Source organism: Cetorhinus maximus, chromosome 15 (genome assembly GCF_964194155.1).
Source record: "Cetorhinus maximus chromosome 15, sCetMax3.hap1.1, whole genome shotgun sequence".
Taxonomy (NCBI): domain Eukaryota; kingdom Metazoa; phylum Chordata; class Chondrichthyes; order Lamniformes; family Cetorhinidae; genus Cetorhinus; species Cetorhinus maximus.
In genome coordinates, this window is record NC_135893.1 from 79,668,474 (window position 1) to 79,694,361 (window position 25,888).

General features: G+C 38.7%; 1 protein-coding gene across 1 annotated transcript in view; it reads left to right on the forward strand.

Annotated features, from left to right (window-relative positions):
• clcn7 (chloride channel 7) overlaps positions 1-24,085 on the forward strand; it is an 86,659-nt gene extending 62,574 nt beyond the window's left edge. Inside the window, exons 18-25 of the mRNA XM_078558708.1 lie at positions 774-825; positions 3,073-3,200; positions 8,672-8,757; positions 13,140-13,263; positions 15,295-15,369; positions 16,328-16,504; positions 20,242-20,322; positions 21,654-24,085. Coding sequence (XP_078414834.1) covers positions 774-825; positions 3,073-3,200; positions 8,672-8,757; positions 13,140-13,263; positions 15,295-15,369; positions 16,328-16,504; positions 20,242-20,322; positions 21,654-21,740 — 810 coding nt within the window. The 3' untranslated portion in view covers positions 21,741-24,085. The remainder of the gene's footprint in view (positions 1-773; positions 826-3,072; positions 3,201-8,671; positions 8,758-13,139; positions 13,264-15,294; positions 15,370-16,327; positions 16,505-20,241; positions 20,323-21,653) is intronic.
• Positions 24,086-25,888: the final 1,803 nt, after the last annotated feature.

A 25,888-nucleotide genomic window follows, 5' to 3' on the forward strand; every position in this document is an offset into this window, starting at 1 on the left:
AATAATAGATTTGTTACTGTTCATAATATGTTTATTTTATGAATTTGTTATCTGTTTATCTGGTGAAGGATAGTTCTTGCTTCCCATTTAGCTATGAGTTGAAGACAACATTCAGTTCGGGCTGAACCTATTAGGTTGGATTTAAGCAGCCTGTCACGGTGGGAACCACAGCAGCCGGGCCCACTTAATTGCTGGAGAGGCCCTCCATCAGTCTCCTGGCATTGGGAGAACCTCCCCTGATTAAGTCAGAGGGTGGAATTCCCAGCTGCTGATGAGGGCATGTCAATTAGGTTCACTAATGAGTCAATATACACCCATGATCCCTGAAGCCACCGCAGTGTAATGGTACCTCAGGGATTTAAGATGAGCCGCGTGCTTTCCCACCCCCTTGGAAGGCCACCCAGCCCCCTCTGTTAGGGTTGCCAGTTGCCTCTCCGGGGTGGGCGGAGCAGGTTCCCTCGTTATTAGACAGTCTGTACTTAATCAGGGCACCTGACATCGGGACACAGCTGAAAGCCAATCCCACTGCTCTCGCTTCTGACTCCCCTGCGCCCCCGTCCCATGTGTCCACCCCATTTTGCAATCCCCATCCCACCCTCGCTCAACTTTGGTCTGGGGTTCCAGGATGTTCCTGGGCCTCTGTTGGGCCCACTGCCGTATTGTATGTACTTAGTGATATTTTCAGTCTATAACAATAAATTTCATAATTATAGCTAACTGTTGGGCTTTTTTGCTTTGTTATAATTGGTTTAATTTTCTGTTGCACTACACAGACTTGGGCTGACCCAGGAAAATATGCTCTAATGGGAGCAGCCGCTCAGCTTGGTAAGTGTGGTACATGGCCAGTGACCTACATACTGGAAAGTTAGGATTTCCAGACTAACAGTCTTGGGATATTAGATCATTTCCTGTTGTATTTCCTATGCAGAAAAGTAATTTCTATAACAGCACTGCAGTCTTCAAACAATTCCCTTTTGCTGCGATCTGGGTAGGAACATTGGCAACAAATTAATTGTGGAGGATTTTTCATTAATCCCAAAGTGCCACATTTCTTGAAACCTGCTATTATAAAGTAAGCCTAGTGCTTGCACTAGATGGAGGAAATGATTATGATTCTTTTGTTCCCTACATATCTTTGAAACACTAAACTTCTGTGTTCAGTTAAGTTAACAAACGATTTAGCTACGCTTCAATTCTATAAATGTTATTTAACTATATAACACAGAATCAAGCTAATCAGCCCAACGGGTTCATGTCAGTGTTTATGCTCAATATAAGAGAATCCAGGGCTATGCGGAGGGGGGCAGACAGGAAGGTGGAGTTGAGGCCATGTTCAGATCAGCCAGGATCCTATTGAATGGTGGGGCAAGCACAAGGGACTGAATGGCCTACTCTTGCTCCTTATTTCTTAAGTACTAGCCTCCCCCACTCATTTTCATCTTATCCCATCAACATACCCTTTTATTTCTCTCTCCCTCAAATGTTCACCAGCTTTTCCTTAAAATGCATCTTTGCTATTTGCCTCAATTCTTTCTTGTGGCATTGAGTTCCACATTATAGCTGCTCTCTGATTAAGAGGTTTTTCCTCATTTCTCTACCTACTGTGTTTATTTGTGACTATCTTATAATTATGGTTCCAAGTTCTGACTTTGCCCACAGACATGTATTCTACAACTACCCTATCAAACTTTTTCATAATCTTAAAAGATCTCTATCAGGTCACCCCTCAGTCTTTATTCTAGAGGAAAAAGCCTCACCCTGTTTGAATGTTCCTGATAATTCTTGTATCATTCTAGTTCTTTTTTGCACCTTCTCCATTCCCATTCTTTTTTTATATAAAATGGAGACCACAGTTCATAGCACTCTGGTGACTTACCAAAGGCTCCATGCATGTTTAACATAAATTCTTTGCTTTTCAATTCCAACCTTCTAGAAATGAACCCCAGACTTCAGTTTGCTTTTTAACTAACCCTCGTTGCTAATTTTAGTGATTTGCGTATCTGACTTAGTGTATCTTTATTTTATTTGCTCATGGGATGCGAGCATCACTGGCTAGGCCAGCATTTATTGCCTGTCCCATCCCTAATTGCCGTTGTTAAGAGGGCATTTAAGAGAACCCATTGCTGTGGGTTTGGAGTCACATGTAGGCCAGTTAAGGTCAGCACATTTCCTTTCCTAGTGAACCAAATAGGTTTTTACGATGATCAACAATAGTTTCATGGCCACCATACCATTTATTGAATTCAAATTCTTCCATGGTGGGATTCGAACCCGGGTCCCCAGGGCATTACACTTGGTCTCTGGTTTACTAGTCCAGTGACAATACCACTGCGCCACTTTCTCTATCAGTATTTCCACAACTATATCTAAAAAGCTGGGTGCTCTCTGCCCTCCTATTTAACTGATATTTTCTAAAAATCAATGTTTTTCCATGGCTCAGAAGTAGTTGCAATGGTGCATGCCACTTTAAGTTGATGGCCTTTAAGTTCAACAGCAGTATGCTATTTCCTCCCCCTCAGTGGGTGAGCTCCCAATCAGAGACAATCTTAATGCCTGCAATTCGCAAAAAATGATGCTGATCCAAGAAATTATGGTTTTGACAGTGCTTGTCAAGTGCGCTTAGTCAGAAGAACTAAACTTGGGGGATTCAATTGAATGGTGTTCATTTGCCAGCACTTCATTTTATGTACCTTGTTTCTGAGTTGGAATAGCTGCCACTTACTACTGTTGTTTTTGATATAGCAGGGCAAACATTGTTAATATGGAAGGAAACTAATCAGATCCCTAATCATTTATGGAAGGGGGAGAAAGGAAACAGTTAACATTTAAACTTTTAACTCTGAGGAAGTTTCTTGTGTTATGTGCAACTTGGGACATGTTACATTTGTTTCAACAAAACATGTTGACTACTATACAAATGAGAAATCTAGATTCACAATATAACATTGATCTGACTTATACAGTTAAGAGCCAAGTAAGATAGTTTGTGTATATGGTGCATGTATATGCATATTAACTGTCATGTTCTATCAGATGTAGCTGAGCTTACGGTCTTTCACTTTCCATTTGCAGGAGGTATTGTACGAATGACGCTGAGCCTGACAGTGATAATTGTGGAGGCTACTGGAAATGTGACATATGGTCTTCCCATCATGGTGGTGCTGATGACTGCCAAAATAGTTGGGGATTTCTGCATTGAGGTAGGTGCCTGTTCATTTATTTCAAATTTGAATGGTGAAAGTGTTAGCCATTTTATGAAAAAATCTGGATTATTTTTTCCTTCTTTTAATCCCAGATGCTGTGCTACTACTTCAACCTCAATTATTTCTGCTTTCTTAGCCCTTGCTTTTAATTCTATCTCTAACTTTTCTGCTAGCGCGATTAACCTGCCCTTAGTAATTGTTGCAAGTCATTCAGGGATAAGTCTTCCCTTTCCAAAAAAGTCTTAGTAATTAACGAAGCCATTCTGCTTTTCAATCAGTATAGTAAAATTCACCATGGAAATGTTATCAACTTCACCCTCAGCAAGTATAAACACTCGTATTTGTCTGTGGATTTGAAATCTCAGATAAGCCCCCAATTTATCTTATGATCCGTGGCCAGACTGCCTGTTTCCCCCCGGTAAGATCCGATTAGGGACTAATAAGGTTTTGTTTAAAGTAGTCAAAATTTGAGTTTCAAGACACGTGCTTTTAGAATAAAGCCACAAAATTCCACAGGTTCTTGAACAAACAAAAACAAACTTTACTCTCCAAGTTCACAAAGATAAAACAGTTCACAAGAACTATCTTAAGCTTTAATATTCAGGGTAAGTATGAGGTACATGTGAATTGACAGACGAACTGTGGTCGGACACACCACGCTACAGAGTAAATGACAGATGCAACCAAAATAGTTTCTATGGATTTCTCAACAACTCACCCAGACGTTATTGTCTCAATGGGACTCAATTTCATTTGAAACTTCGTCTTTCTCACGAGGGTTTCCACTCTCCACATTTGAAGATCTCTCCTTGGAATACTTTCCAAAAGTCACTCCCTTGGCTTCAACAATGGCCTACCTTGCAGGGTTTCAATCTCGTCTTCCAAGATTCCTTCCCCTGGATCTCCGAGTACCCTAAAGTTTTACTTTCCAAGCACAGTTTCAGATCTTCAGCTGTGCCAAGAAGAACACCACTGCTCCAAAGGGGTACCTTTGCCCGAACAGCCCTCTTTACTTAAAGTCTGCTCCCCGCAGCTCGCTCTTTACTTAACTGGGACCTCTCCCTGTCCCTGTCTCTGTCACGCTTGCTGGCTGACTTCCGAAACTGACTGCCTCTGAACTGTGGTTCACTGACCCTTGAACTGATCTACCGCAACACTCCAAGAGGGTCCCGCCCTTGTTACTAGGCAGGAACCAATGTAACAAGCGTGGGAGCATCCTGTACCTTAAATGTTACAATCTCCACAAACCGCCAAGTTAGCACACGGAGACACAGAGGTAAAAATGGATTTTGTGGCAATATAAGTTTTAATTGTCAACGTAGTTTGTTGAATTTCCCAGTTTACCTGAATTGTGAACTGGGGAGCCAAGGAAATCAACCAGTTGGACAAATTGTTTTATCATGCTCTTGCAGCTAAGATCAGCTGTCATCACCTCTCTCCTCAAACAAAAAACCCTTGACCCCATCACCCTTGCAAACGACCACCTTGTCTGCAGCCTCCCTTTCCTCTCCAAAGTCCTTGAAAATGTTGTCGCTTCCCAAACCTTTGCCCCTCTTTCCCAGAACACAATGTTTGAATCCCTCCAATCACAATTCTGCCGCTAATGCAGTAGTGAAACCGCTCTTACCAAAGTCATAAATGACATCTGGAGTGACTGTGACAAAGGTAAACTCTCTCTCCTCGTTCTCTTTGGCTTCTCTGCAGTCTTTGACATGGTTGACCACATCATCCTCCGCCACTGCCTCTTCACTTTCATCCAGCGGGCTGGGACTGCTCTCAGGTAGTTCCATTCTTAACTAGCTAATCACTTGCAATAGCTTCTCTTTCTGCTCCCTCAACATTACCAAGGACCCCTTCTATTTCCCATTTCCATGTTGCCCTTCGACAACATCATCTGGAAGCACAGCATTAGTTTTCTCTTGTATGCTGATGACACCCAACTCAACCTCACCACATTGTTGCTAAATTGTCAGACATCTTGTCAAACATCCAGTACTGGATGAGCAGAAACTTCCTCCAGTTAAATATTGGGAAGACTAAGGCCATTGTTTTCGGTCTGTTCCTTAGCTACCAACTTGATCCCTTTCCCTGTCAACAGGCAGACTAAATTAGCCTGTTCACATCCTTGGTGCCATATTTGGCTCAGAGTTGAGCTTCTGACCACATTTCATGTCATCACTAAGACTGCCCTTTTCTAGCTCTGTAACAGTAACAATGGATGCATTGGCTATAATATTCCAAAATTCCCTGGATTCTGGAAAGGTTCCAGTGGATTGGAAACATGCTAATATAACGCCCTTATTCGAAAAGAAGGGGAGGCAGAACGTAGGAAACTATAAACCAGTTAGTTTAAGGTCTGTCATTGGGAAATTGTTGGAATCCATTAATAAGGAAGTGGTAATGGGGCATTTGGAAAGTCAAAATGCAATCCATTAGAGTCAGCATGGTTTTATGAAGAGTAAATTGTGTTTGACTAATTTGCTACAGTGCTTTGAAGATGTGACAAGCAAAGTGGATAATGGGGATCCTGTAGATGTAGTATATCTGGACTTCCAGAAGGCCTTTGATAAGGTGCAGCACAAAAGATTAATATACAAGATAAGATCATACGGAGTTGGGGGTAATATATTAGCTTGGATAGAGAATTGGCTAACCAACAGAAAGCAGAGAGTCAGGATAAATGGGTCTTTTTCTGGATGGCAAGCTGTAACTAGTGGGGTGCCACAGGGTTTGGTCCTTGGCCCCAACTATTTACAATCTATATTAATAACTTGGATTCAGGGATAGGAGGTACTATAGCTAAATTTGCAGATTACACCAAAGTAGGTGGGAAAGTAAGCTGAAATGAAGAAATAAGAAATTTACAAGTGGATATGGACAGGTTAGGTGAATGGGCCAAAATTTGGCAGATGGGGTTTAATGTGGATAAGTGTGAGGTTATCCATTTTGGTCGGAAGAATAAAAAGGCGACTTATTATTTAAATGGAGAGAAACTTCTGAATGCTTCAGTGCAGAGGGATCTGGGTGTCCTTGTGCATGAATCGCTGAAAGCTAGTATGCAGGTACAGCAGGTAATAAGGAAGGCAAATGGAATTTTGGCATTTATTGCTAAAGGAATGGAGTATAAAATTAGGGAAGTGTTGTTGCAACTGTACAAGGCATTGGTGAGACTGCACCCGGAGTACTGTGCACAGTTTTGGTCCCCTTACTTGAGGAAGGATGTAGTGGCATTGGAGGCGGTTCAGAGATGGTTCACTAGATTGATTTCAGAGATGTGGGGCTTGCCTTATGAGGAGAGATTGAGCAGTTCAGGCCTATACTTGCTAGAGTTTAGAAGGCTGAGAGGGGATCTAATTGAGGTATATAAGATGCTAAAGGGGTTAGACAAAGTAGACGTGGAGTGGATGTTTCCCCTTGTGGGGCATTCTAGAATGAGAGGCCATAGGCTAAAGGGTAGTAGATTTAAATCAGAGATGAGGAGGAATTACTTTTCTCAAAGTGTCGTGAATCTGTGGAATTCACATCCTCAGAGTGCAGTGGATACCGGGACGCTGAATAAATTTGAGGAGATAGACAGATTTTTAATTAGTAATGGATTGAAAGGTTTGGGGAGAGGGCGGGAAATTGGAGTTGAGGCCGAAATGAGATCAGTCATGATCGTATTGAATGGCGGGGTAGGTTCGAGGGGCTGAATTGTCTATTCCTGCTCCTAGTTCTTATGTTCTTATGTAACATTGTCAACTTTGCCCATCTCAGCTCATTTGCTGCTGAAACCCTCATTCATGCCTTTATCTTTTTTTTTAATCCTTGCCAACATCATAATTCTCCCAACAGAGGCAACTGAGTCACAAACAACATATGACTTCAAAATCTGACGAAATTAGAACTGGTTTTGACTTTCACCCTGCTGAATAAATAGCGGTGCAGTGTATATGGCCACAAATAAAATGTCTATTTCTATCCTGCTTCAATGTGTTTACCATTTAAGGATTGGGACATGAACATTTACAAATTAATGTGTGGTTTATTTTTAAACTGTAAACACAGACCAATAGAGAAGAGTTTCTGTTTTGCAGTTTAATCTGAGAGAGCAATGTCTTTTATTGGCTCAATCTGCCAAGTGTTGAATTGCAGTCGAGGATTAGTATGGATTCGATACTTATCCCAGTATTAACAAGTGCATGTAAATCAATATCACATTTGGAAATGCCATACATACCTTAACTGGGTGTCTGTTTTGAGAACATGGATGTCTTTCTGTTTAGGGGATTCACAGCTTAGTCTTTAAGTACTTGATAAATCGCAGCTGCTTAGCTCAGCTTTCTGTATAGTTTGTCATTGTAACAATACTTTTAGTAACTTAGGCTGCATTGCTTACTTAACATGTGGATTTTATCTTCATTCATGTGCATGCATAACAAATCACGTTTGCTATTTGTAATCTTTTTTGGTTCACTCAGAAAATTGGCTAAGTAGATTTTTTTCAAGTAAGGTTTTGCTATATATGAGCAGGATATATTGGCTAATTAATTTGAATTATCTAATTGTTGGAGCTAGGCTGATAATTTTTTACCATTACTTTGCGCCAGATCTTCCGGCCTCCGGATGGTCTTATCCCGGAAGATATGCTGCGGGACGGAGCCCTTGGATGTCCCAAAGCAAGGACTTGCCTGGGAAGTTTCATCTTACAGTGGGCAATTCCCCTGCATCCGGAATCCTCCAAATAAGTCGCCAACTCTGAGTTGGAGTCGGAGACTTCTGAGGGTTTCGACTCACTTACCTGGATAGTTACCCAGCAAATGTTAGACAAGAAAGAAACCATATCAAACTCCTGAGTAACTATATAACCAACCCCCTCCTACTCCCCACTGACCCTCCAACTCCACCCAGACCGCCTGGACCACTGATGCCCCCCCAACCCCCACCACAACTCCTTGAACCTCTGGCACCCCCCAACCCTCCAACTCCCCCTCCCCTCCATCCTGATCCGACTTCTTCACCCTTTTCCCCCCGCCCCCCTCTGTCCGTCACACTCATTCACTAACACACTGAAAAACTATTTAAATGTCCCAAAATGTTTCATTGTTGATGCTGTTAAATAAAATGGATGATGTCTCCCTTTTTTTGTACTTTGGGACACATCGGAAGAATTCAGATTCCCTGTTACCCAGCTTTTCACTGAAGAAGTAATGAAGTAAAAACAATTAAAATCTGAGTGAACACAAAAATTGCATTTTTATTGTCTCTGTACTGGCCTTGGGAGTCGAGGACTGCAAAAGATTACCTTTGGAAGAATGTGCAAGGGATTCGTGGCAAACTCTGGAGCAATGCAATAATCTATCTCGTAGTAACACATTTCAATCAGTTGTCGAGTGGCCTACATTTGAACTATATCAATATAAAGCAGAATTTGGGAGTACAAAAGCCTTAAACTTTAATGGTTAAATTATTTTTGCTTTTGCTTTTAGGGACTGTATGATATTCACATTAAGCTGCAGAGTGTACCTTTCCTTGGTTGGGAGCCTCCTGAAAAATCTCATGCTTTAACTGCACGGTAAGAATGATCATTTTGGTCCAGTATAGTAAGAATTGCTCCTAATGATCACTTGATCATGGTTTATATAATGACACACCCCTGCTGCTCTTCATTTCAAGTCCTGCCCCCCTTCCCAGTTGTCTCAGAATACATCATGGCTGTGTTTGTTGCCAACGCCACACATGCACGGTCCTAGTGTCTTACTTCATTACATCATTGCAAGTGACAGAGTAGGCAGTGGCTAGGAACAGAAATGCTTATCAAACAATTACTGGAGTTGCTGGGCAGTAGTTTACAACTTCGGCTTCTTTAACTAGTATTCCTCGTCCCCTGGATCTATTAGACATTTTAGGAACTTACCCAGTTGCATAAAATGTTTTGATAGTCCATTAGAGGCGCACTTAAAACATTAAAAATCTAAATTGCAACAAGGGGAGGTGTGTGTACAGATGTAAGTGCACTTTCCAGTGTTCTCTCCATGATCCCAAAAACCAGATTGGCAGCAGAGCCAAAATCAGGTTCTGCCAGGTCAAGCAGCTCTGCAATTAAGGTTGCAGACTATTAGATGCCACATAAACACAGGCAATAAATGGTGAGGATATGCGAATAACCCCTGTGTCTCAGGCAACATCTTCAAGTGAATAATCCCCAGTTGTTGCTTCTCTAAGGGTCCCATTGTTAACAATCTGCGCAACATCATTGGTTTACTGTGGTTAAATAAATGAAATCCATACACTTCAAGTAACGAGATCTTAAAGAGTCAAACAACCACGCTTAATCCAAACTTGTTTTAAACACACAGATGATAAGCATAAGCATTGTGGTGTTAAATTTCTATCTAAAGCTTTCTGGCAGGCTGGGCTGCAGCGGAGTGATGTCATTGGTTTTCTGCACACAAGTGGTCCAACGCACATGCGCGGAAGGGTATTGGTGGCCATCTTGCATTGGCAGGTGACACAGTATTACATCACTGAGTTCTCTGTAACCTTAACGGGGCCGGGGGTTGACTTGAAATCCCTGTTCTTTAAAGCAGAAAGTACAAAATTCTTGTTTTTCATTTTAGTTAAAATCCTGCTGATGAAATTGCAGGAGGATGCAATTTGGAATGTATAGCTTCTGGGAATTCAATTCCTTTAATTAGAGAAAGACAGGCATGTTTTTGTGTTTCTGTCAGTAGCAGTTTTGGCCTCTTGGGAACCTGCCCCGTGATCATGCTGGATTGTGTTAGTTTGGGTGTCTCCTGACGCCAAATTATAGCTGCTGCAAATCTGGGTTTGTTCCAAATTTATTCCTGCTCTGAATTTGCAACTATATGTCGGCAAAAATAGAATTTAAAACAAAAGTTGAACAGATTTTACAACTTTTTACATGACTGTTCTAAAATCCAAGCTCCCACCTTGTGTTTATGTGCACACATTGTATCTTGCAAGTTCTTGTTCATGATGTTACAAACCAGATATATATATCTGTTATATGTACTTTCCTTCACAGATGGGGAGTGTATATGAGGGCCTGTGGAAGAATATGTCTGGTTCCTGGCAGGGTGGGGGCATGACTAAATATCATCAAATATAATGAAAATATTTATGTACTGTTTGAGTGCTTTTGAACTGTATGAATCTAAAGTACAACTTACCAAAGAGCTTTATCACGGACCCATTATATGGCAGTTTTTTTCTGTTAGGATTTTATTTTCATCCCATTTTACATCTTTTGTCACAAGTATTCAAAAAGCATCAACAAGTAGATTTGGTGTGCCTGTGAGAAACCGTAGTTGGCATTTAATACTGTAGAAATTAACAAAATCCCATAGATTGATTGTCTTGGTTTAGTTAAGATATTATGGATCTGAATAACAAGTTCATAATTGCCTGTCTTAACAGTTCATAATGCACTTACACAGTTTTTTGCAGTTTCTGACAATTTAACAAAATAAAATCTTTTTAACCACTTGTATCAGACTTATCCACTTATTATCAGCAAAACCTAGGAAGTAAATCTGTTGCTTATGGCTTAAGTTAATGTTGCTTAACCTAACTAACATGCATCTTCAGGTCCAAAATGCTGCAGAAAATTTATTAGCTGACTTTGCATAAAATGTTGCTCATCCCTAATTGCTGTTCAAAGTGATTGTGAGCCACCGCCTTAAACCATTGCAGTTTTTCATGTATTACTAAATACATTTATTTTGCTTTAAACCTGTTTTACTCTGATGCTTGACATTATTCACCCTGATGTGTGAATGTGGAGAGGAGAGGGTGACTATAAAATGCATGATTTCAGTGGCTGCAGTTCAATGTTACTTAGACAAGTAGCATGACTTTGCACTTGGGTTATAACGTTTCAATGTTAGCTGTCGTACGCTCACCATTGTTATAGTATTGCAGAGTGAACAATACTTTAGTTAATCCCAGCATTTAAGATTAAACCTGTAATGCTGTTTCAATTATGTTATTATGATATCTTTGGTTTGCTGGTGAGCTTCCACTTGTAAGCAGTCACTGCCAATGAGACATATATCTGCCAACAATTTATAGTGCACAAACAACACCAATGCCAAAACCAGTCTGTTCTAAGGGCTTGCACTGTATATGTTAATATACTGATTTCCACTCCCTGCCTCCGCTCCTCTGCTGCTGAAACCCTCTTCCATTCCTTTTGTTCCTCTAGACTTGTCTATTCCAATGCACTCCTGTCTGGCATCCCACATTATACCCTACGTAAATTTGAGGACACCCAAAACTTACATGCCCGTGTCCTAATTTGCACCAGGTGCTGTTCACCCATCACTCCTGTGCTCACTGGCCTACCCTGGCTCCCAGCTAAAGAATCCTTGGTTTTAAAATTCTGTCTTGGTTTTTAGATTGTTCCATGGCTTGACTCCTCCCTATCTCTGTATTCTCCTACAGCCCTCTGAGGTATCTGCACACTTCCTAATTCTGGCTGCTTGAGCATCTCCGATTTTAATCGCTCCATCATTGGTAGCTGCCTAGGCCATAAGCTCTGGAATTCCCTCCCTAAACCTCGCTCTCTGTTGACCTTGCTTTCCTCCTTAAAACCTACCTCTTTGACCAAGGTTTTGGTCATCTGACCTAATATTTCCTTAAGTGGCTTGGTGTCATACTTGGTTTTATGATACCTCTTGTGAAGCGCCTTGGATGTTTTATCACATTAAAGTGCTATGTAAATACAAGTTGTTAATTTTTAAAAATTCTTTCATGGGATGACAGTGTTGCTGGCAAGGCCACCATTTGTTGCTAATCCCTAATTGCTGTTCAGTAAGTGGTTGTGAGCTGCCTCCGTGAACCATTGCAGTCTTTCATGTATTGCTAACCACATTTATTTTGCTTTAAATCTGTTTTGCGTGGATGCTTGACATTATTCACCATTATGTATGAACGTGGAGAGGAGAGGGTGTCTATAAATCAGCATTGGAGCAAAACTGGTGACACTATCCTAAACATTTGAGCTGTAATGTACATATGGAAGAATTATTACCAAGCTCACTGAGTTTGGGTTTCATGGAAAATCTGACAAAATTGAAGACTACAATTCCCCAAAACATCAATAAGGCACCTGGAATCCGATGTAATTAAAGTAGAATTTAATTCAGTCATCATGGGTGAAGGAGTGATCTTGGCCATTATGAATAACTCATGCTATATTGCCTTATTGAAAGCACACAAGTGAAGAAATTGTACTATCTTCACAAATTCCACTCAAAAATTTCCTCTTTGCTGAATTGGCCGATAAAATCATAAAATAGCACAGCTCAGAGGAGGCTATTATGCCCACTAAGTCTTCCCTGGCTCTTTGGTAAAGCCATCTGATGAGTACCATTTCTATGTTCTTCCCCAATATCCCTGCATTTTTTTCTCTCCAAAAATTTATCCAGTTCTCTTTTGAAGGCCACTATTGAACCTGTATCCACCAGCCTATCAGACAAACCCTAACTACGTTGTGTAAACAGGTTTTTCCTTAGAACGTCTCAGATTCTTTTGCCAATCGCTTTAAATCCGTGCCCTCTGGTTATCAATTCTTTAGCTATTGGAAAATGTTTATTTTATTTACTTTATCTAAACCTTTAATGAATACAACTGTAGAGTTCTATACAGGCTTCATTCTGTGTAATCCATAGTCATTTTCGCCCCAGAAATTAAGAGAATTATGAATAGTTAGCATTTCATTTTTTTCAGTCATTTTTCCCTGTTTATTTTAAGTTTACACTAGTTTATTGTGTAAGAGAATAAGAGAGTATTGTAAAATTGTGACGTAATTTCTAATGCAGGGGAGAAAATGGTTTCAGTTGCATTTTTGTAAATGTATCAAGATCTGTTGCATAAATAGAGAGAACATGGTCATACTATGTTTTAAAAGCAAATACTTTCATTCAATTTTAGTGAAGTAATGAGTTACCCAGTAACTTGTTTCAAACAACTTGAGAAGGTTGGACGCATAGTGGACATTCTCAGTGACACATCAGCTAATCATAATGGATTTCCAGTGGTAGATGAGGATCATGAGGTATGTAGATATGCTTTTAAGTGTGGATTTTTGGTGGTTAATACCCATCAAGTATAATTTATAATGTTGAACATTAGCTCTAAAACAGTCAACTAACTGCTTTATTTATTCAAGCTCCATTAGCTGTAATCTGTCAAATCTAGATTTGTTTTATGAAATTGTTCAAATCCTGCAATCCTGCTTGGAGCTTGTGCAGCTAGCAGAGTGACCATCCTGCTTGCAGCTATCTCCATAGTGATCCTAATTTGCCCTCAGTTTTAGTGTTGGCAGTTTTAATTGTTTTTGTAGTTTTTTGTTGTGTAGAATTGAGTGGAAAATCGTCTAACTTGGGGAGAAATTGGAGCCACTATAGTTGTTAAATTTCTATGGAATTTTTGTTTGACTCCATGAAGTTTTCTTGGACAGTTTCTCCATTCCCCTGCGCCCTCCCACTGGAAATTATTTCCTGCTGAAATACAATTCTGAGGCATCAGGTGGTTCTCCCTAACCCCCAGAGCCTCATCCAGAAATCTTTGTAAGCCCTGACAAACAAGTGCTGGTAGGCTTTTTGACTTGGGGTCATCATTGAACAGCTTTTAATACATTTTAATTAAAGTTAGACTTCTCTGATAGGGTGTTTTTCTTTTTTTTTTCTTGCTGTTTTTCATTTATTTGTACTATTTTAATGAACAAGCAATGTACTTGAAATGAATTTCCATATGGATAATAAAATGAAATTGAACTGAATCATAGTTGAGCCTGATTTCTGTACTCGTGGATCATCCATGCACACTGGAGCAAGAGCCTGTATTTTGTTTTCCCCGTTCTCTTTAACCCTTGGATGCTGAGGCAGCTTGTGTACTTTCACTGATTGACTGAGATAGCCTAACTCAGCAAAAGCTGGAGTACAAACCTAGCTCCATTCAGTACTTTATGAATGTTTTAAACACTTAGCCCATTTGAGCCATCGGAAGAGCCCTTCATTAAATTGTTTGATTAATATGCTGTCATCATTGGCTCTGGTGTAACTTGTGGGTTATGGCTCCCATACTGTCAAGAGTATAATTCCTCTTTTTAAGGTTGTTTTAAGGCCATAATAAATGTTTAAGACCAACTGCTGCACTTTCTCCCTTCTTTGTTTTACATTCTAAACCTTTTACATTATTCTTCTGTTAGAAGTGCAGAACTCAGACTACTTACTGTTTTGAGAGAGAATCGGGGACAGTGACTGGAACGACCAGTGTAACCATTTTGCCTTTTTCTCTTTCCCCCCCCATGACAAAAGATATTTGCTTGGTTTGGTGTCAGCCAAAAATAGCAACTTGTTTCTTGGGGAATCATGGGTGTAAAATTAACTATTCCACAGTAATTTGTTGATACACCAAATGTTACTGAATCATCTGGGGTTTTCTGTGTTCTATTAAGTTTTTTTTGCAATTCAAATGACATCTGGATATTCAATCCGGAGAAACTGAACTAGTTGGAATGGAAAATCTTGTGAACCCCAGAGTGTTTGCTGTTTCCATCGAAAATGTTGTTTCCACTCTTCTCTTTCTCATTTTACTTCATTCTTTCTATATTCAACCAGCAATAGTACAGCTTTTTTGATCAAGTATATTATCTACTCCAAAATAGGCAAAATACTGCAGATGCTGGAGATCAAATAAAAACAAAGTGCTAGAAAAACTTGGCAGGTCTGGCAGCATCTGTGGAGAACGAAACAGATAATGTTTCGAGTCTAATATGATTCTTCTTTGGAACTTCAAACCTGTTGAGTTTTTCCAGCACCTTCTGTTTTTATTATCTACTCCTAATTTTGCAACAATATTTTCTGAGCTTACTTTCATTTTACCAAAGTGGAGCACCCCATACCCAATCTGGCATTGTTTTCGGCAAAGTTTATTCTTTTTGTTTCTTGTTACCAGCTGCAAAGGAATGAAGAGCAAGATAAAAAGTCTGGTTACGTGTGTTTATAATATCTGTTTTTGGCACGATAATTGTAATTTCCAGTCATAACTATGTAGTTATCAAATGCTTTCATTTTGTTTTCAGCCTGACAGTGATAATGTTGGAAGATTATGTGGGTTAATATTGCGATCACAGTTAATTGTCCTTCTGAAACATAAGGTAATCTTTCAAATTGAAAAGAAAACAAAACAAAACAAAAATGCTGCTAATCTGAATGAAGTTCTGGGAATTGTGTGTGTGTGTGTAAATCTTAATACATATATTTTTCAGATTCTGAGTGTGATGCATTTTATTTCAACCCGTACAATGATTTTTGAAAGTGTACCTCTGAATTAAATATGAAGCAAAATGTTAATTGTTTAATGCTTAGATATCTCTGACTGCCAAAGATGGCATCATAACTTTTATACTGGGAGAGGGGGAGTGGAGTTGCATTCATCTTCCATGGGATACAAATTCTCTTCTAGCTGTTAGATGAAACAGTGTTAGTACGATATAGCTGCATTGCACTGAACTTTGAAACTAAACCATATGAATCCTTTATTTTGGAATTAATTCAAGTTTTGAGGTGGAAAAAGAACAGCCACATGTTGCTGACTCTGAAGCAATAAAAATGCTCAGCTAATTCATTTTTCCTAGAGCATGGACCAGTTGGTTTGTCTGGCTGTACATTCTATGTAACAGTTAAGATGCAACATCCTTAAAACTTTACTAAAATGTTTAACATGCGTTTTTCTTTTCAAATACTGGGTATTTAACTTGAGATTTATATTTATATCATTATCACACATCTCGGATGCTCAGAAGTACTTCATGTGAATGACTGAAGAAATTGGTGCAAAACGGTCTTTTGGCATAAAGCCGCCTTAAATCCTCTACGCACAATTTCCTCGGAACAAAAATAGTACAAATCCACTCTTAAGTCGTAGTTATGCTGAGAATTTCTGGGGAATTTAGGGCCTCCAATTGTATTGAGACCAATCTGTTAACCAAATAAAATTATTTTATCTTAATTGTCATTTTCAGAATTAGGGAAGCTATTATGGGTGACACAAATGCTTTAGCTCTTGTTTCTTTGACTTTTATATTGGTCCAAATTATGATTTTATTATTTCAGGTGTTTGTGGAAAGGGCAACCTCAAACATCACGCAGAGGAAACTTCAACTTAAGGACTTCAGAGATGCTTACCCACGATTCCCTCCAATCCAGTCTATTCATGTTTCACAAGATGAGCGAAACTGTACAATGGACTTGACGGAATTCATGAACCCAACTCCATATAGTGTCCCTGGGGTAATGAAATTTAAACTGCTGACTTAGAATAGTATTGTCTGCCTGATCGTTCAAAACATTCAGTTCAAATAACTTTTTCATATTTTATTAATTGTCTTGTGTTGTTATTTTAGAGTTGGTATACTCACAATTATGTTTGCATTATTTGACAAATGAGAACAAAGGAAACAAATTGATTTGAGCTATTAAATGTCTAATCTGAAATTTTACATATTTTCATTTACAAGAACATAAGCAAAGATCATGACTCTCATAGAAGCTCGTCCTTCTAGTACTCAAATTGTTACATGTTGTTGTTTTAAAAATTTCTAATGATTCCACTCTACACTTCTGTTTGTCTGTCCATTTCAAAACATTGAATATTAATTCTTAATATCTGAGTTGGAAGTTTTGTAATCTTTGTTAACTGCTCATTCTTTACACATGGAATAAATCCTATTGGTCTCTACTCTTTTCAATGCCACTCCATCTCTTGTGTTATAGTGGCTAGAACTTTAAGACCATAAGACGTAGGAGCAGAAGTAGGCCATTCGGTCCATTGAGTCTGCTCTGCCATTCAGTGAGATCATGGCTGATCTGATAATCCTCAACTCCACTTTCCTGCCTTTTCCCCATAACCCTTGATTCCCTCACTGATTAAAAATCTACCTATCTCCGCCTTGAATATACTTAACCCAGCTTCTACAGCCCTCTGCGGTAAAGAATTCCACAGATTAACTACCTTCTGAGAGAAGAAATTCCTCTTCATCTCTGTTTTAAATGAGTGACCCCTTACTCTGAGATTATGCCCTCTGGTCCTAGACTCTCCCACAAGGGGAAACAACCTCTCAGCATCTACCCTGTCAAGCCCCCTAAGAATCTTTGTATGTTTCAATAAGGTCGCCTTTCATTCTTCTAAACTCCAATGAGTACAGGCCCAACCCACTCAACCTCTCCTCATAAGAAAGTCCCTCCATACCCAGGATCAACCTAATGAACCTTCTCTAGACAGCCTCCAATGCCAGTATATCGTTCCTTAGATAAGGAGACCAAAACTGTTCACAGTATTCTAGGTGTGATCTAACTAGTGCCTTGTATAGTTTTAGCAATACTTACATATTTTTATACTCCATTCCCTTTGAAATAAAGGCCAACATTCCATTTGCCTTCCGTATTATCTGTTGAACTTGTATGTTAGCTTTTTAGGATTCATGCACAAGGGCTTCCAAATCCCTCTGTGCTGCAGCCTTCTGCAGTCTTTCTCCATTTAAATAATATTCAGCTCCTCTATTCTTCCTGCCAAAGTGCATGATCTCACGTTTTCCCACATTATATTCCATCTGCCACTTTTTTGCCCATTCACTTAACCTGTCCATATCCCTCTGCAGACTTCTTGTCACCCTCACAACTTGCCTTACCACCTATTTTTATATCATCTGCAAACTTGGCAATAGCACATTCACTTCCCTCATCCAAGTCATTAATATATATTGTAAATAATTGTGGCCCCAGCACTGATCCCTGTGGCACTCCACTAGCTACAGGTTGTCATCCTGAAAATGTCCCCCTTGTCCCAACTTTGTCTACTGTTAGTTAGCCAATCCTTTTTCCATGCTAATATACTACCCCCAACACCATGAGCTCTCATCTTAAGTAATCTTATGTGCGGTACATTATCAAACGCCTTTTGGAAATCCAAATATATTATATCTATTGGTTCCTCTTTATCTATCCTGTTAGTTAACCTCCTCAAAGAATTCTAGTAAACTTGTCAGGTGTGATTTTCCCCTTCATGAAGCCATTCTGACTCTATTATATTATGTAATTCTAAATGCTTTGCTATTACATCCTTTATAATAGACTCTAACATTTTCCCAATGACAGATGTTGAGCTAACTGGCCTATAGTTACCTTTTTTTTGTCGTCTCCTGTTTTGAATAAGGGTGCTACATTGGCAGTTTTCCAATACTCTGGGACTTTTCCTAATCTAAGGATTCTTGGAAGATTACTACCAGCGTACCAGCGCATCCACCATCTCTGTAGCTACTTCCTTTAATATCCTAGGATGCAACTCATCAGGGGACTTATCAGCGTTTAGCCCCATTAGTTTCCCTAAAACATTTTCCTCTAGTGATAGTTGTTGTATTTATTTCTCTCTCCAGTCTTGTATATTATTGTCATGGCTATATGTTGTTTTGCATTACTGTGCCATCTAGACAATGAAGCATCTATCATTTTATGCAGGTTCTGTTCTGACTCCCCCTGTGTAGTTCAGTTGCATTCATTGTATATTTTTCTTTTTTGATCAATATGCACGACATTGAGCGTTAAATTAAAATTGGCTGCCTGATCCCAATCCTACTGAAAATCTTTACCAATATCCTTTCTCTCTATATCTCTCCCACTGAATTTGTTATACATGGACTTGATTCCTGCACCCAGATTAATTTTATATGCACATTAAAAATAATTGTTCCATATCCTGGAACATGAGAGACCCTCGCCTCCTCGGGTCTAACTTTGCATTTGTCATTAACAATGTTAATGTATTACCTGTTAACCAACTACTTTTCTAGTCCCATAGCTTGATTAGTATGAATTTTAGTTTAATTGGAAGCTTTTTCACACTAAGTGCTCATTAAGCTATAATCATAGTAAGTTCTGGTGATTAATAGAGCTTTACTTGAAAAGAAACACTGGAAGGCAGACACTTGTAATTCTTTTTAAAAGCCAAAACACTGGGATAAACATTAAAGAAAAAGTGCAGGAATCCTGGGAGTGGGACCAAAAATAGATAAACCAATAATTAAGTAAACTCTGCTGATCAGGTCATACCCATTGACCAAATCAAACACCAGTTTCAGACAGACAGGAAAGCTTCTAATCAGCAACAGGCAAACAACACAATATCATCCAATTAACCAAAATGCTTAAGTGTCTCCACATTTCTATCAGCCAACATTTTCTTTCACTCGGGAAATTATTAACTGCTATAATTCTGAAAACAAAATCACTAAATTATCCATAAAGTTGGTCTTTAATGTTTGAAATACTTGCAATATCCTTCCCCTCTAAGAGTCTGCACTTCTGTCTGGAGGTGAAGCTTGAATTGGATGTTTCATGTGAGTCTTGGTTCATGGAGCCTTCTAACTACTGTGAACCAAGTGTGTGTGTTGATAGGGTCAGATGAAGTAAGGTAGGTGGAGGATTGTGCAAAGAATAGACACCGGCGTAAATGCATTGGGCCAAATCAACCTGCTTTTGTTTAACTAAAATATCCAGATGCAGCGCATACATTGTCAAATGATAACCATAGAAAATTGCCAATGGTGATCTAGCTACTATTGGTAATTTGTATGAGAGATGTATCATGGAAGTTGTAATTTTAACTATTCCTGTAAAATTCAAAATATTCAGATTTAACTGTATTCCTACCAAAAAATTGAGGCATGAGCAGTGGAGGGATTTTTTATTTTTTATGTTTACAATTTTTGAACAGTTTTCCTGAAGTAGTTCATGGGTCTATTTGGTCACAAATTGTCCATTTCGAGGAGAAAAGAGAGAACAGTTCTATCTAATTTTTCTGGAAAGTACATGTGCCTAATTGGGTAGGACTAGAATGGATGTGTGTGCCAGTGGCCTTGGCTTATTTACCATTTCAATATGATGTTGTTTAAACTATGCTAGGCAGGCTTCAAGCTAGCTCAAATTTATGTTTGTATAAATTTTCAAATCCATTATTTGTTTTTTCTTTAAAGGAGGCATCGCTTCCTCGAGTCTTTAGATTGTTCCGTGCTCTGGGCTTGAGACACTTGGTGATATGTGATGGATCTAATTGGGTGAGTAGTCAAGTTGTATTAGAAAATACGTTATGGAAAGCATCTAGTTTGGGACTTTTTGAGCATTTTCTCCAGAAAATGTGAAAAATGTATTGAAATGTGTGATTTTTAGATAAAGCATATTAATACAGGTTTGCTGAACAGAAAAGTACCTATCTTAAAGATGATCGATGTCCCAATGCATGCTTGTTTTCCCAAATATTAACCAATAAACAGTTAGTTAGCTTGTCCTCACACCTACTGTGTTGGAAATTCTCTGCTCATATGCATACGGCAGCAGGTCTTTGCCAGGACTTACTTTTATGGTTGTGAACAGGAGATATAAAAAAGAGCACAGTCAGGTGCAGTAAAGCCTGTGAAGGCAATGAGCTTTTTTAAATGGAAAGCTCTGAGCGCAAGCATTCACCAGACTGAGGAGGAGAATGCAAGAGTATTGTTGAATTATTGTATTTACATCAAGTAAGCTAACTCACTTTTTGGTGGTGTTGTATGTTTGTATTCAAATAATGATTTAAAGTAAGTACCAATTGAGTAAAGTGAATTTGATCTAAATATTCAAATCCATAAAGTCTTTACGGCGCAGAAGGAGACCGTTCAACCCATCGAATTCATGCCAACTCTCTGTGGAGCAATCCAATCAATCTCATAAACATAATGCTTTATCCCAATAGCCCAGCAAGCTTATTTCTCTCAAGTGCCCATACTTCTGTTTCCTTTTGAAATCAATGATTGTCTCAGCTTTCTCCATCCTTGTAGGCAGCGAATTCCAGGTCATTACCGCTTGCTGCATTTAAAAGTTCATCCTCACATTCCTCCCTGCATCTCTTGCCAAAAAATGCCAAGAAATACAGCAGCTTATCAATTCATATTGAGCCCTTTCTCACCAAAAGTATTTTTAGTCTACCTTCAAAAAATTGTAGAAGCACATAGGTGAAAGGCACCTGTTCGGGTCACAAGGCCGATACTGGTGGTTTACCTTGCATTATGCTTATTGTTCAGTTAGATATTGGGAAGTAGTGGAATGCCCTGAAACACAAGATGTTTAGAAAGCATATGAGAGAGACAAGCATAGAAGCACTTGATATATCTAATGCAGGACCTGAAATTTTAGGGAAAATAAGCAATGTTCAGCTTAGGAACTAGAAGTTGTAACACTTTGAAGATATTTTAGAAAATTATAAAAACCTGGAATAATATTCAATTGAGTATAGTTGAAGGGCTTGAGTTAAGCTTTGTGATGTAAATCCAGTCAGATAACTTTGGTTAAATCAAGCTCAGTGTAAAGTAACCATGATTTAATGCCAACATTGTGTTTATTATTTTGCATGTAGGTAATTGGAATTGTTACCAGAAAAGATCTTGCCAGATATCGTTTGCATAAAGGACAGCTGGAAGAACTTGAAATGGCACATACATGATTTCATCTTGCACCTTTGTTCAGAAATGGCAATGCACTGATGTTTTAACTGTTTTCTAATTCTAGTTGAAACATTTTATTCACTCAGTATTTTCTTGCACTTCACATGAATGGAGCCTTGTGCACCAGAATATTTTCTGGAAGGGAAGGGTTACCATATTGTGCCAGAATTGACTTGTTTGCACTGTAACTTGTTAAAACTTAAAATTGTACAGTCTTCTATTAATGTATTTTATAAGTTCAATGACACATGCCTTGCACGTTTTTCTGCTGTTCTTTCTGGGTGATGGTAAACTTTGGCACTTGGGAATCCGGAATGCAAATGCATTTATAAAATTGCTCCTGTATAATTAGTTGAACCATTCTGAACTTGTGGAGATTCTATTATGTTTTGAGAAATTCTGCTATTTTGATTCTGATGATGTGGGGGTTGGGGGTGGGGGCGGGGACGGAGGGGGTTGTTGTGGTTAGGGGAATGCAGGCTGATTTGTAAATATTATGAAAGAACAAGTTGATCTGTTCAACAGCAATGCTTGTGTGAATATACAAAGCTGAGCTGTACTTTACTGCAGCTGCCGGCTTCTGTATCAGTCTCAGAAGTCAACGGAGTAGCATTATATTGCTGGCTGCACCTTGCTAGTGATCAGCTGCAGGGGAGCCCTGGGCATGCAGATTGCATACTTGTGCAGAGTTCTGCTCATTGCTGATTTCTAATGTTCAAGCGCAGGCAGGAAAATCTGCTTTTCCTATACATGAAGATATAAAACTAGGTATTTTTCCCCAAGACAGTCCAACAGTCTGATATGGATATTTAAAATGTGTCTTTGCACTATGGTAGAGTTTTACTGCAGCTGGTGTAAGACAACCCTCTGACAGAAGTCTCATGGTGCCTCACTTCTAATTAGGTGGAAGCTGATCTTGATCTCATTCCTGAGGTATACTGTTGATAGGCACCTGAAATTGCTTTGCATTCACACAGGTATAACCCTACTCTTGAAACTGAGCACAATGCAATTTCTGCAGATTTTTTTGTTAATTAGGTAGTATTTGTATTAGCATTTGAATCATTAGAATATACTTTCTATAATCTAATTTATACTTTTTAAATCTATTAAATCAGGGGATTTTTAAAATGCTGAAAGTGACAGGTGTGTTTTCCAGGGAGCACAGTTTTTTTTTAAAGAATTTTGACTTCTGTAGCAGGAGGTAAAATTGGACAATAAAAGGAGATATTTGACCATAGAGGGTTTTACTATATTGTTCTTCCATAAATTCTGAAATGATAAAATGCTGGTATATGCACACCAAGCATTTAACTTTAGATCCTTAGGTTCATCTTATTATCTTACACTAAAAGAATTGTGAATAAATGTTGACCTGACTTCGAACAAATGATGACAACTGTAACAGCTGGGAGGAATTAAAATTTCATATTTTACAAGGTTTTTACAAAAATGATACTTGGATAGCTAATCAGTGTTCTTATTGCTTCAACAGTGAGTTGCATTTCGTCATAAATTTTAGGTTTTATTCTACTTCATTGATGTCTGAGCCATTAATATAATGGTAACTATGTGAATGAATATAAAGGTAAAACTGTAAAATAGACAAATGTTTTAGATTAAGTACGACTCAAGTTATTTTGACTAAAGTTTTAAGGTATCTTTGCACTCATGCATTTCATAAAACGTTGACTTTTATTTCCTGTAGAAAGAAATGTGTTTGCTTAGGTAGCTTGAATGTTTTCCTCTTAGAATTTTTATGTTCATGAAGGTGAATGACTTTAATATTGGAAAATATTCATTTTGGTTTCCCAAGTCAGTCAGTACGTTCAGCTGCAGAGATAAGTTCCTTGTACTCTGTCAAACTAATATGTCTTAATCCCAGCCTATCTTAATAATGTGATATTCTATCTTCCAAATTAGCCAGCCTCATGATGTCTGAGTGAAATTGCCAAACCTGTGGGCCCAGGTTGCAGCTTCTAGATTTAGACTGCCCAGAGTCCATTTATAGCTGAAACAGCACTTGAGATCAGAGACATTGATCATGTAGGATGATTTCAAACTCTGATCATGTAGGATGATTTCAAACTCTGATCCTAGAAGAGAAAGACCATGATCTAATTATTTTTAGATTCCCAAGGAAGTCTTTCATGCCCCAAAATTTGTCAAGTAGTTCACCATTACTTAGCTAAGAAAGTTCTTTCAAAATTGTTTTGTAAGTTTTTGTTGAAGGCTTAATTTTTCATAAAATGTACAATTGTGACTGTTACATCTGAAAATGCATGGTGATGTATATGCAATGTTCAGCTGCAATCTGATTAAAGCATATTGAACTTTTTACAGACGGATAGAACAGAGGTTGTAACACTTCTTTTTGTGGTTGTATTCACATATATGAAACAGGTAACAAACCTTGCAGCTATAGATTAGCAGTCAATACTTGGGGATTATGAATCTGACTGAATGTTCTATAGTTTGTTGACGTGAAGTACTTAGTATTAACAAAAACACTTAGTGATAAATAAGTCTTAACATTTTTTTCTTAAGATTCAAACCATCTGTTCAGCTGCTTCCCCTCCTTGTTCATGAAGCTGAACGCCCGCTTTTGTTCAGTTTTGCATCCATATCTCCCCATGCCGAGCTCATCTCATCCATGGATCTACCACATGCTCCCTTGATCCCCTTCACACTGAAACTGGAGTACAGTTTCTGCTTTGGATGCAAAACTAGCCCAAATTTTGCTGTTTTTGAGAAATATTTTTATCCTGCAGTTTCTGCTTAAACTAATTTTCACATTGCCAAACACACATTCTGCCATAAACCAGCGCAATCGGGCAGCATTTTGGTACGTAATCTTGAACAAATGTTTACCTTAAAGAATTGTGATATATTTAAAAGTGGTAACTTGGTGCAGTTTGGTTAATGCAGCTGACTCAAAAATAAGCATTTTTAATCATTGTCCAGTTACTCTTCATGTGAGTAACCCAATTTTATTTAACTAAAATGACCTTTCACAGAACTAGCAGAACCATTTGCTAGTTACATTGGTCAAGTCACTTTATTTTCTAAATAAATTAAAAGAAATATTAAGCTTTCAAAACACTCATTCGTATCCTTGCACCCAAAAGAGCCATTTTAATTTTCTTAGAGCCTTCTCAAATGCCCATAAATGACAATTACTGTAAATTTGCAAAGGTTATTAATTCAGTCTGGAGGTCTGGCCAGTTTTGTGGGTGGACCAAATTCTAGAGTGGTTGTTTTTGAACTAGTGCAAAAAAATCACAAACTTTTATGTTGGATTTAATTTGCACTTAAAATTCTGTGATGTTTTGCGCTGTTTTGGCCAATTTCGGGCACATTGCACTGAAAATAGGACAACCAAGTGGAAATGCCATTCAACTTTCCTCTTTGGCTTCATACCAGCTCACCTTTTCTCCGGGACTCCAACTCCCAACTGAATCTGTTATTGCCTTCCACACAAACCCATTCTTAATCCCTTTCATATTGCAAACTGCCACCCTGTCTTTGTTTACCCACAAGTTTATGAACATGTTATCACTTCCTAGATTCATGCCAATCTCTCCTGCAATTTGTTTGAATCAGTCAAATCCGGTTTCCACTCCTATTACACCAGAATGACCTTAATTGTTCTCGTGCTTGTTTTCAAATCCCTCATGGCTTCGCCTGTCCCTATCTCAGTAATCTCCTCCAGCTGAACAACCCTGAGATATCAGTGCTCTTCCAGTTCTGGTCTGTTGAGCATCCTGATTTTAATCATTCCATTGGTGGCCATGCCTTCAGTAGATAAGACCCTAAGCTCTGGAATTCCCTCCCTTAATCCTCTGCCTCCCTACCTCTCTCTTCTCCTTTAAGATATCCCTGTATGTATGTATGCATCCTCAGCCACTATTTTTCCTTATCTACCTCTTACCCTTTGGCAACATTAGCTACAGATGTGGAGTCAGCATCTACATGGCATTGAACCTTACAACACAACTCTTTGAAGGAGCTATCAAATTATTCCCAGTCCCTGCCCTTTTCAATGACCCTGCACATTGTTTTTTTGAGCATATATCAATTTCCTTTAGAAAGTTACTATCAACACCGCTTTCACCACTGTTTCAGGCAATACCGTGCATTCATTCCA